The sequence below is a fragment of the Rhea pennata genome, chromosome 1 (assembly GCF_028389875.1).
Source record: "Rhea pennata isolate bPtePen1 chromosome 1, bPtePen1.pri, whole genome shotgun sequence".
NCBI classification, from domain to species: Eukaryota; Metazoa; Chordata; class Aves; order Rheiformes; family Rheidae; genus Rhea; species Rhea pennata.
Window position 1 is genome coordinate 110,571,325 of NC_084663.1, and position 12,006 is coordinate 110,583,330.

A 12,006-nucleotide genomic window follows, 5' to 3' on the forward strand; every position below is an offset into this window, starting at 1 on the left:
TATACATTATAAAGAGTGCTGTATCTTGTGATAAACGTAACTGATGGTCTTGCTGTACATGGAGTACAAGCCATGCTTTTCCGCAATTAGCTAGGACTGCCATGCAAATGGCAAAACTGCCATTTTGTGCCATGCAGCTGCATCTTATTATAGAAGGAATTCAGATTATAATACCCTTTTATAAACCCCTTTATCTTCCTTTTGTCCTGCTTTCTGGTTTTAATTCAGATCATTCACAGTCAAAATACGTATGCTTGGTATACGGAAAGCACAACATACTACAATAGTGTTGCCATGGGGACTGCTTAAGATAGGGTTTTTGTGTTCCCTGTAAGAGCAACAGCCCAAAATCATCAATAGTATAAAGAAGCTGTGAGTTTCTTCCAGAGCTGTGATTATGACTGCAGCTTGTCCACACTATTTTTTTTTTTAATAGCCTAGATTTCACTTCTGCTAATAGACACAGTTTAACCTCTCACCCTTATTTTAGGGTATTTTGGCTAATGCAGTTTCTACTCCTGAGCGGCAAAAAAATGCTAAAGCCAGTATTGCTTGCCAGGCTCAAGTGCACCAGTTGCTGTGCTATCCAAACCCATTCGAAACAGGTGCAGCTGTGCTAAGGCCAAGACAAGAAAACCCTCTCCGTGCCAGTGCTCCAGAGGCTTTATATCCCGGGTCAGAAATGCCCTGGACCAGAGCAGGCCCCCGCACGGAGCGGACATTTCGGCGAGGGCACGGCGTAGCGGCGGCCTTGGCTGAGGCGCCACCTTGCCCATGACCCCCGCACGGCCGGTGGCCGAGGTGCACGCCCACGCACGGCATTTCCCACGGCCCCAAAGGGCAGGACGATGGCCCTGGCGCGGGGGCGAGCCGGGACGGAGAGACGAGAGGCCGCCACCGCGGCCAACAAGCAGGCGCCTCCGCGGCTTCGCGGGGCAGGCGAGGGCGCTGCCGGCGGAGGGCGGCTCGCCCCTGCCCCGGGCGCTTTGTGCGAGCAGCCACCGGCGTCTGCATGCCCGCGGGAGCCGCCGGGGCTGGCGGCGGGGCGGCCGGCGGGGCCAGGGGGCGAAGGGGGCCGGCGGGGCGCGGCGGCCCTCGGGGGGCGCTGCCCTCGGGGGCCCCCGCGGCGGCCGGAAGTGACGGTGACTCACCTGCTGGGCGGTGCGCGCGGGGCGGGGCGGGGCGGGGCGGGGCAGGGCGACGCGCCCGCCGTGCCGCCGCGGCGAGGGGGAGCCGTTGGTGCCGTTGGAGCCGCTGCCCGCGCCATGGAGCCCCCGCTGCTGGCCCTCGTGCTGCTCTGCTGCGCAGGTGGGGCGCGCCGGGGGCGAAGCCCGGAGCCCGCGGCGGGGGAGGGAGGAGCAGGGGGCTCTCGGCGCGCAGGTGGAGGGAGGCGGGGGGAGGTGGCGGCACTGCTGGGCTGGGAGCGAGGGCGGCGGGGGCAGGGCGGCTCCCTGCCCCGCTTCGGCCCCGCTGCTGCCCGCGGTGAGCAGCGGCGGCGGCGCCTGCCCTGCTCGCCCCACGCGGAGCCTCGCTCGCTCGCCCGGCCGCCGCCGCTGCCCGCGGTGGGCGTGGGAGGGCTGGACGGCGGCTCCGTTCCTGCCAGCCCCTCTGCCGGGAGCCGCTGGCAGCGCGCGAGGTGCGGGCGAGCAGCCGGGTCCGGTGGGGCGACGCCTTGCCGCGGCCCGGACAAAGCTGCGGTGCGGGGCGCCGGCGCGGACCTGGGCTTTGTTCGCGCCGCTGCTTCGTTTTGTCGCCTTGCTCTGCCCCGCGTGCGCCTCCGCTCGTCCTTTCCCTCCTGGGCAGCCCTGGGTGGCGGCCGAGGGCGATTTGTCCTGCGGTGGGCTGCGTGCTTCTTTCTGGCATGCTTTTTTTTTGGGGGGGGGTGGGGGGGGCGGGGAAGGGGCCGGAGTGTCTCTGCTCGCGCGTTTGGGCAGCGGCTGCTTTCCGTAAAGGGCTTTTCTGTGGCGCTCGCAGCAGGAGGCGCGTCGGTCGCGCCGTGCAAGGCTGGGGGTGGCTGCGCTCAGGTCTTCGCCGAGCTCTCCCCAGGCGGCTGCGTGCCGCTGCGGCGTTTTAGTTACTCGTTCTCTCTTCTGGGTTCAGTAAGTTTCACGAATGAAAGTCGGAGTAAAAAAAAAGAATAAAGAAACCTAGATTTTTTTTCTTCAATATGCGTATGTTTAACATCTATTCAATAATTGAATCTAACTGCAAAGTTGGTCCTGCTTTGAGAGGGTCGTTTGGACCGAATGGCTTTCAGAGAGTCCTTGCAATTACTCTCTTCTGGATTCGGTGGGTATGACTGAAATCTATGGAGGAAAAAGAGAATTTGAGGGAAGGGCTGAATTTAAATTTGAGAAAGCGGGTGAATCAAGTGTATGTATGCTAGCTTGCTTTACTTGCTGAGAGAAAACAAAGGAACAGATAATGTCAAACTAAAAAAACCAAAAATGCCTGGCATGTTAAAATCAAAAAGTAAGCTTATTTTTTCATCTGAAAATTCTAGCGTTGCCAGGTTCTCATAATGAACCCAATTGGAGTGCCATATTAATATTCCTTAAAAACAACTTAAAAAAAAAAAAAAGAAACATTGTTCCTAACTAAAGCTAGTTCAAAATTGTATGAAACTACTGCAAAAAAACCTCCGCAGGTGTTTTGTCATCTCTTGTAAAGTGCATATCAGCAGTGTCAGGAGGACACTTTTGTTTCCTGTTGGAATGTTAGTGACACTGTTGTTGTAACTGCTGTTTTGGGAAATTAGTCATAGGATCAAAATTCTCCATGATAGAATGACGAACTCTGATGGCATGCTTGAAAAGATCAGCAGTAGTTCTATATTTAAACTTTTCCTCTAAGCAGAGTTTAAAAACAAGGTATATACTGTGTTAAAGCTGTAGTTAATAGTGTTTAGAGACTAGACCAATGATTAAGATTTATATTGAAACACTTGTAACTAATGCTGCAAACAGAACTTGTTTTTAGCAGAATATGTACTGAGGATATGTGCTGTGAGTGACTGGATCACTGCAAAGGTAACAATGATGCAATGTATAAAGCTAGGAATAATTAAAGTATGATGCAACCTATAACCAGAAGTAAATTTTACAGTTGACCTTTACTGAAATACACACAATTGTCTTTAAACCTGACTTTGAAGTTGGATAACTTCCTCAAGAAAGTAACTTACGAGTTTTCTTGTGTTTTGATTAGAAATGTCTTTTTGCAGTTACTTCACGGTCCTGTGAAGGAAATACTTTAATAGTTTTCTATATCATAGGAGCTGATATATATTTATAGTTTTTTTAATTTTTTTTGTCTTTTTTTCCTTGATCAAACTAAGTTATTAATATTTCTGGGTCTGTTTTTCAGGTAGGCATTGCTTTCTTCACTGAGGGAAGATTTCAGTAACTAGCATTTTCCTTAGACTTTAGCGAAAGCTAATCTGCCCTCTGTGCAGTTGTGTGAAAGACACTGACAGTGGAGGATTGTCTAATTGCTGAAGTCCTTGCTTGAGTTTATGGTAGTGGAGTGGTTTGTCATGGTACCATAGGGTTTGCAGTGTGTGTGTGCAATTTTCACTGTTTCATTCTCCTCAGCCTACCTTTTCTTATTTCTTGATCATTAGAAGTAGAGGATGCAAAATGATTGATTTCTCTCAATTTTAAGACAAGGAGGCTTGTTGTGGCTATATAAAATATACTCTAGTTGCCTGCTGAGGGTGTGTCTTTATCTGTTGAGACAGGGAAGTGTTCGGATTTATGCTGTCGCTAAACTCTTCTCAGAGATTTAGTCACTGCTAAGGTGAATTTCACAGCAACAAATAACGAAATTGATAACTTCCTTTTTCTTGCAGGAAGAAAAGAAGTTTGTTCTTGAGCATTTAAGAGGTATGAGGGTAGAACAGTCCTATTCTCCTGTAGTAATGTAATTAGTTACGAATTAATTCCAGTGACAGCCTGTGGTGTATTACGTTGATGTGCAGTTGATAAATAACTTGTGTCAGTTTCTGTTTGCACTAGGGTTTCCGAAAAGTGACCACAGAGTAGGTTGGTGTAGTGGAGTCTTCTGCTCTCTTGCTGACTTAGAATAGTACAGAGTTGCACCTGGATGGCTATTTCTTAAAGTGATTATACTAATTTTTCTCTATCTAAAAACACTCTCCAAAGCTATGATGAGTGAGAATTTGTTGGCCATTTGAAGGACCAATACTGGTTGTCTGTATTGTAGGCAAATATGATGAGTCATTTTAAGTAGGTGGGGGATTCCCAAAGCGTGCAAATTCCACACTTTGGAATTTGTCAGTAACAGCTATGCAGTATCCATTTAAATTAAATGGAATAAGGTAGTAGAAATGATGTACCTCTTCAGATATTGAGGTATTTCACTCAAGACATTTTATTTTTTAAAAAAAACTATTTTCTAAAGAGAAATATAGAATTCTAGTTTGGAGTGGAAAGCTCAGTGGCAGATTGTTTTGGTAGGTCTTACAAATGTACAGGTTATTGTATGTTTGATTCATCCTGAGCTTTCTAGAATGTTTGTTTGTCTTGAATTAAAATATTGTTACACAGTGTCAGTGGCACTAAGCATGAGTTTGCTATGATTTTTAAAGTGATCATGCATATGTGCTGTTGAATGTCTCCTGACTATACAGTACTGAAGAAAACATTTCGTTGTAGCAAATTCAAGTTTATGTGCACCTTTAGAAGACTGAGGAAAAAATACAGATGCATAATTTGTGATGCTGACTTACAAGTTAGTGACCAATGTCTGAATTTTTTAAAATATGTAATGACAGAGCACAAATTTTCAGTTGCTATGAAATGTTAGGATACTCAGGTCTTTGTATAGGTGGAAAAAAATTGATCACACCAGTGGTGATCAGCATAGCTTTTGGAAAGCTTGTCATACAAACTGGTAATGCTATGCACATACATTCTAAATTAAAGATTAGAGTTGAAATATAGTCTTAAGGTAAATAACATAACTGGTTGGCAGGAATTTCCTTAGTCAATAGTTACAGTAATCTCAATAGTTATAGTCATCTCATATTGCTGTTCTTGTGCTTTTCACAATAGTAGTAGTAGGTACCTTTGTATTATATAGATATTCTACAATGTGTGAGGCTTTATTAATATAAAATCAAATGATTGAAATGGTGTTTGGATAGCTTTTGAGGAAAAGCATGCGGTTATTTGCAGTAGCATTAAACGGTGTTCATCAAACTTGAAACTTGCTTTTTTTTTTTTTTTTTAGCGATGTGTATGCAGGAGCAGAATCTAATGCAGATGTCATAAGGGAGCACTTGATGGTATTACATTTTTTCAAATTTTCATAAAAAAAGAATGTAAGCTTGCTAATGAGTTTTTTTTTTTGTTTGTTTGCTCATTTTCAATAACGGGTTCTTACAAAACAGCCTCAGAGAAATTGGACTACCGTGTGAGTTAAATAATCGTTCTTATTGTGGTCTGGCAATTTCTAACCCTGGTATGCCCGTTGAGGAGTAGTTGAAACAATTGGCAGGGTTCCTCTGTTTGAGTTAGTTGTAGGAGAAAGTCTCAGGTTCTTACGTGTCTGTTCACGTTAAGAGATCTGGTCTTCAGGACTCCTTTCCCAAGTTTCATAAATCCTAATATTTTTGTGAAGAGCGTAAAACTTTACCCAGAGATGGCTTAAATTGCTGGATTAAACTAGTTGCCCCTGTAACATCAGTCTAGAGACTGAGTTACAGTCATTTTACCCTAACTAATCTTCTATTCATCAGAAAATCTTTTATGCACTTAGAATACTACTGTGAAGATTATTCTACCTGGTCAGTTTGAGTGGTCTGCTCTCACTGTCTCCCCTTGCTGGCTTTCACTGCTGTGTTGCATCAACCTTACACTGCCTGTTTCACTTTCAGTGCCTATCACAGACTCTCCCAAAGCTGATTCTGCTTATTTTGGAGATGAAATTACCATTCCCAAGTGGTTGTTTTAGCTTCCATCACTGTTTTTAAAAATGTATTTTTGTGTGAGTGCATGCATTGTCTTCATGCTTCAAGAAATTCCTGTAAACATCTTCAAATCTGCCTCACAATCAGTGTTTTAAAACTCATTTGCCGCGGTGTCCACAGGGGTTTGTATGTATCAGAACTCCTTTTGGGGGCTGTTTTTTCATTGTAAATTCTAATTAATTCAGTTGTCAATTGTTGCTTGCCTGAGTTTGTAAGCTTTTAATGGCCAGGAATCCAGGATTTTTTTTTTCCCTTGTTACAACTTCTGGTTCACTTCATGGAGCTTTTAGATGCTTTCTGAAGCAAATATTAAATAAGGAGAGCTTTTAACAGTTATGTGGCTCAGTGGCTTGTAACAATGGCATAACCTAATTCATTGCATCAATGTTTTAGTCACTCCTAGTTATACTGCAGTTAGTTTATACTGATTTTTTCTTTTTGTTTCATTTTATGGAATTCCGCTTTCTCACTAGTTTGCGTGTGTCAGAGAATGGTTATAAGAAAAGCCACTTCAGCCTGTTGCCATGGGAGTGAAGTGTCAGTGAAGTTGTAATTCTAGGAAACCTATTTCAGTGGCAGCTTGAACACAAGTAGGCCCTGCATCCTTGCTGGTCATTTTTTTTTACTGTGCAGCTGCCTTATTTGTGGGAGTGGACAGTGAGTGGGTCTGAGCTGAGATTGCTTAAAACTTTTCTGTTAATTTTTAAATTAGTTTCCATAATCTGGTAGAAGAGTTGTGCAAACAACTTATCCTGGCACAGGCCATGAATGAGCAACAGGAAGATTGTGAAGGAAGGTTAAGGAGAAAGCTAGTTCTGTTTGATCAGTGTTTCCAATGTGAGAGAAATATCCTTATAGCCTTTGTGGGGGGAGGGGGGAAGCTGAGTTGAGGAGTCTAATTGCCTGATTTAGTGATGCAGCCAGTTGAATGGTTAGATGTTACCTCAAGGACTGGTTTTTTTGGTTGGTTGGTTGCCTTTTGTTTTGTTTGTATCCAGTGTTGTGTTATAGCTGGCATTGGTCTGACTCCATGGTAAGGCAGTTTAGGGAGATTCAAAGTTAGAGAAGTACCATTCTTTTTTGTAAAGTTGTTTTTCTACCAACTCAGAGATCAAGAGTCTCAGGTCTAATGTAAGAGAGTTAGTGGGATCATCAAACAATTATGAGTAGAATGTATAACTGTTGGTGGTTGTTGTTTTTTTCCTATGTCACTAGCTTGTTAGATCATCTATTAGAAAACTGCATTATGAGTAGGGAAGATATGGAGGTTTAGGGGCTGCAGGCTGGAGCCAGTCCTGAGGGCACCCCTCCCCCCAAGTGACATAGTTGTTCTTTAGCTGCTTGTCAACAAGCGTCTAAGGTGCTTAATGGTTAGAAGTTCTTCAGTTCCACTTGTTGCCACGTTTTTTTTTATAATGGGGCATGTATTAGATGTTTACAAGTTTCTTCTTAACCTTATAGGTTAGGTGTAACTTGCACTTAGAATGTTGGAATAAAGATTAATTAACAAGAAATACCTTGTATACATTGGAGGAAGGATGAGGATTTTCTTTTTTTAATTCACTACTATTAAGTTGTGCAGATCGAGATTGTATAGGTAGTTAAAACATTACTTACCTATCCTGTGGGGTTTTTTATTTATTTGTTTTCTTCAAGCTGCAAGAAACCTCTTGTCTCAGTTGCATTAAGGCACGAGAATAGTGTGTGTATATTTATTTTTAAAGTTTCTCAAATGACTAGTTAACTCTGGCTCTTCAGGGTGGTTATTGCAATTTGAGCTTATTCCTTTCTAAGTATTTCTTGACATCTTTAAAAAAAAAAAAAAAAAAAAAAAACAGAAGCAAGCAAGCAAGCACTTTTTTTCTGTCATTGTATTGCTCACTTTTTTTTTTTTTTTGTAGAACAAACTCACTCTCAAAACATACAGTACTGAATAAGATCGTTTTTAGTATTGCTGCAAAACTTGCACATACTAGGAAGATACTGTTCAGTCGCTCAGAACAGCCAAAACCGTTTTACCTAAGTGAAAATAATACGGTTGCTCAGTTAAGTGCTTGATTGAAATTTAACTCCCTAATGCATTGACTGACAGATATGCCTAACATGTCCATGGTGGAAAAAAAGGCTTCTTCGTTCAGTTTCCTTGTAAATACCATCAAACTAGTGTGTGTGGGGGGGGATGGGAATGAATCATGTGACTTCATTTGTTTAGTGACTGTATAAGCCTTCAAGTATCAGGTTGTAATTTAAAAATGTGACTTGCAGGACTGAGAGCACAAACCAGCTCCTGCAGTTGATGTAGATTCATTAGAGGAGAGGCAGGCTTTTCGTGAATATGTAAATAGTGTTGGGATTTGGGCTGCTGCTTGTTGGTGTACTTGGCTGAGAAAAGTATTTGTAATGGTTGTTTTTTTTTTATTTTTTTTTTTTATTTTTTTTTTTTTTTAATCTGCTAATACTGTTTCTAGGTAGTTCCTTAATGGCTATTAAGTGCAGTCTGAAGGTACAGTTTCATGTTACACCAGATGCGTTCACATTACATTGGTAATGTGACTAGGTGTAATTTCATGTGTTCGTATATACTGTTCTCAATGCTGGTGATGGTTTTGGGTTCCTTGTTCCCTTCCTTGTGTTGGAGCTAGTGTTGTGCAACTACTGAACAAATTTGTTCAGCTGATAACTTGACATGGATTTTTTCCTATTGGATGGGTTAATTCAAATCACTTTGGCTATGCAGTGGGGGGCAGGGCAGCGCTGCTTACTCTGAGAGCTGGGAGCAGCTTGGCTGGTGTAGGTGTGACACGAGGTTGATCTCTGTGGGTGGGATTCCTCAGCAGAGCAAGCAAAGCTTTATCAAGGCTCCTGCAGTGTGACAGCTTTTCTGTGTCTAGCTGTGTGCTCCTACCACTTACCTTGTGCTTGGCTGACTATCTGGTTCAGAGAGCTCTATCTGGAAACAAAACAAACCCTCCCATGCTGTGTTAATTTTTAGTGGGGTTAACGCTTTGACCTGCCTTTTTGACTTTTTGTACAGCGCTGTACTGGCATAAGGGAGGGAACAGAATCAAAACTGAGGATGAGAAGGCAGGAACTCAGCAGCTCCAAATTAGCTTGGCTATCTCTCCCTTAATACTGCAGGCTGAGCTAGGTTATTTGGTCACACTCAGATGATCCAGTACACTAAAACTCAATAGTGATCTGCTGTTGATGTTGGGCTAGACAATATATCTGTGCTTAACCTTAATTACAAGTTTTTGTTATAATACCCACTCACCTTTTTTGTTGATTTTCCGCAAAATAAGTCGTTCCTTTACTTCACTAATGAGGTAGAAGTGCTCCCTCTCTCAACTTGATAAGCATGCTTCCATTGAGTAAGGGCATCAGCTGCTGTAGTTGCTAGGATACTTGTCTAGTGACTTTGGGTTCAGCAGCAAAGAATGTGCTGAACAAGTTGGGAGCTCAGGGATAGTTGTAAAAAGAAAGGAGTGTTGGATGGAAGGCAAAAGGGAATGTCAAGGGAATAAGTGAAATTTGTCTAAATTAAAGTGAAAGGTCAGCATGGCTTTACCCCACAATTCTTAGTTTTTTTTTCCTTACTTGCATAGCTAATCTTACTGAGTTCAGTTGAAATGAAACCCATGCTATATATTTGAAGGATTATCTTAATTGTGCAATCTGTCTTATTTCAACTGAGGCTGCAGCATGCAACTTATCATAAATTTAAGCAAGTTACTCATCTGATCTTGTCTGAGAAGTTTTCTATTACAAGTAACTGAGGGAGCATACTTTTGCAGAAGTCTACTTAGCCCATCCATTTCCTGTGGTTTGTTAGTGACTTCATTTTTTTCCCCCTTCCCTTTCAGGGCTTGTCAAAGAGTAATTCGTGGATTCAGTTTATAAACCATGGGTGAACTCTGGTACAAGTTCAATAACTTAATTGTTATTGTTGAATTGGTGTATTTTATCAAATTTCTCAGATGAGGTTTCAACTACTTCAACTATAGTAAACTTCAATGCTTCAACTGTAGCTTCTGTTCAGAACACTTTAGGACAGTGGTTGTGGTGTTCTGAAGTAGACTGATTCCTCCTGAGCTGCTCTATAGAAGTTGTGAGCTTAGTGAGTGGAAGAACAATTTTTGCAGCTGGTCAGATCTAGTGTCTGTGTTGCTTAAAGCCCTATTTCTGTGGAAAAACTCAAACTTGTAGAGATCAGATAGGAATAAAAGACTTACTATTTAATAGTAGAGTTCTATTTAATTATGGAGGGGAAAAAAAGCCTGGAATAGATGGGGAGAAAGTAAGTCTATTATTTAGCCGAGTCTTTATGTATGATAGAAGAACAAACCCTGGGTACTTTGAGAGTTATGTACAACAGGGAACCTTTGCCCAGTAAATGTGCCTCAGAAGGTGTGCCTCAGTCCTGAATGACAGTAGCTGTCACTGCTGTCTCATCCTGAAATCATGGCTGTCAATATTTGTCTCATGTTGTTTAAGCACGCCTTCTTGGATTGGGCCCTTTGGGGGTTTAAGTGGAAGGATACGTTGTTCCTAACACTTCTAATCCTATTGACACTAATAAACATTTTTGATACTTCCTACTAAGATGAAGGCTTCACAAATATAAGGCAAGAATTCCAGGTGTGTAGTGAACCTCCTAAGTAAAAATTAAATACCTGAATTCATTCTCAAGCTCATTCTTGAATTTAGGTGCAAAATGCTTTTTCAGGGTTGACAGTGGTGGAGTAACCCTGCTTGTCTTTTAAAATGCACTTCTTATTCAAAGCAATCTATGTATAGTACTAGAAACACGTTAAAGGTTTACATTTGTTTTGAGTACCAAGTTGCTTCTCTGGATAACTCCAAATCTTTAGTTCCTTGCTTTTGTAATTGATTACAATTAGTATATAGATGCAGCAGATCTTTTAAATGTTTTGAAGTGTTTTCCTTACCAGAAACTGCTTGATTTGATATTTATATTGTAGTATTGTATGATAACCACAATTCAAGAGTGTCCATTATGGGAAAAGGGCAGTCTATGAACTGTTTTCTATGACAGTCTATGAAACTGTTTGACACTACTGAAACTAGCAAGACTTTGTTAGAAAAAGCTTTGCAGTTTGCCTTTTCCAGAGCTGTCGTCATTAAAATCTAAATTACTTGCATAATTCTAGAATTACTGCATATTAAAAACAAATCTGTTCTTTAGATTTATATCCTAAATAAGGACAGATGCAGTAATTTTAAGCCATTTCTTCCTTCTGTGTTGTATTTACTGCTATATCATTATTGAACTTTTGGCAGTTTCCTGCCTGTTGCTTACCTATTCCTCTCACTCATCTCATGCTGATTCCTCTTGCATAAGGTGAAGTTGCTGTGTTGATTAGATGGTCTTCACTGCTAAATGTCTGATAAAAGTTCATAGGATGTGTATTGCCCTAATATAATTTTCAGAGTGTCTTGAAACACTTCATGAGAATTCCTAAATACCATGGAGGTAAACTACAATTTTAGAGAGTTTCATGTCAAAAAATGAAAAAAAGAAAAAAGAAAAAATCATCAAATCTGTTGATGGATTTGTGTCCTAAAGGGAAGACAGCTAGTATTTTCTATGTCCTTCCATTAAACTTTCTTTTTTTTTCTTCTTTCTTGTTGTTATTCCCATAATGTTCATTATGTTACAGACTCCTCTGAGATCCTTATCTTGTCTTCTATGGAAGAATGGTAAGGTGAGAAAATAAATATCTATAGACTTGACTGACAAACTTCAGTCAACCTGTACTCCCTCTCCCCTTGTTGTTCAGCCCAAACTTCTGAAGTCTGGCCTCCTTCTGCAGAAACTAATGTAGGATTAACCCTGCTGTAATCTCTCAGACCTCCCCAAGACCAGAGGCATTATGTTTTCGGGATTTTGCAGTGGGATGTTGACTGCCAGAAGTCCAGAAGTCTTTTATTTATTTATTTTTTTTTTTCCCCAAGTGTCTGAAGGCTCTGGCTTCAGTGGGGACATGCTGGAA

The 12,006-nt window shown here is 41.9% G+C and overlaps 1 protein-coding gene across 5 annotated transcripts in view; it reads left to right on the top strand.

Annotated features, from left to right (window-relative positions):
- The first annotated feature begins 1,187 nt into the window (after nucleotides 1-1,187).
- The window catches only part of CXADR (CXADR Ig-like cell adhesion molecule), a 53,211-nt gene continuing 42,392 nt past the window's right edge, over nucleotides 1,188-12,006 (top strand). For 3 of the 5 annotated variants that reach the window (XR_009961027.1, XM_062597917.1, XM_062597902.1), the window contains exon 1: nucleotides 1,188-1,308. Coding sequence is in view for 3 of the 5 variants with exons in the window: in XM_062597917.1 (XP_062453901.1) it covers nucleotides 1,266-1,308 (43 nt within the window). In the remaining 2 variants the exon portion in view is untranslated. Of the gene's footprint in view, nucleotides 1,309-2,080; nucleotides 2,100-2,128; nucleotides 2,290-12,006 lie in introns of those variants that run through there. The other 2 variants (XM_062597928.1, XM_062597910.1) reach the window with 2 other exon arrangements.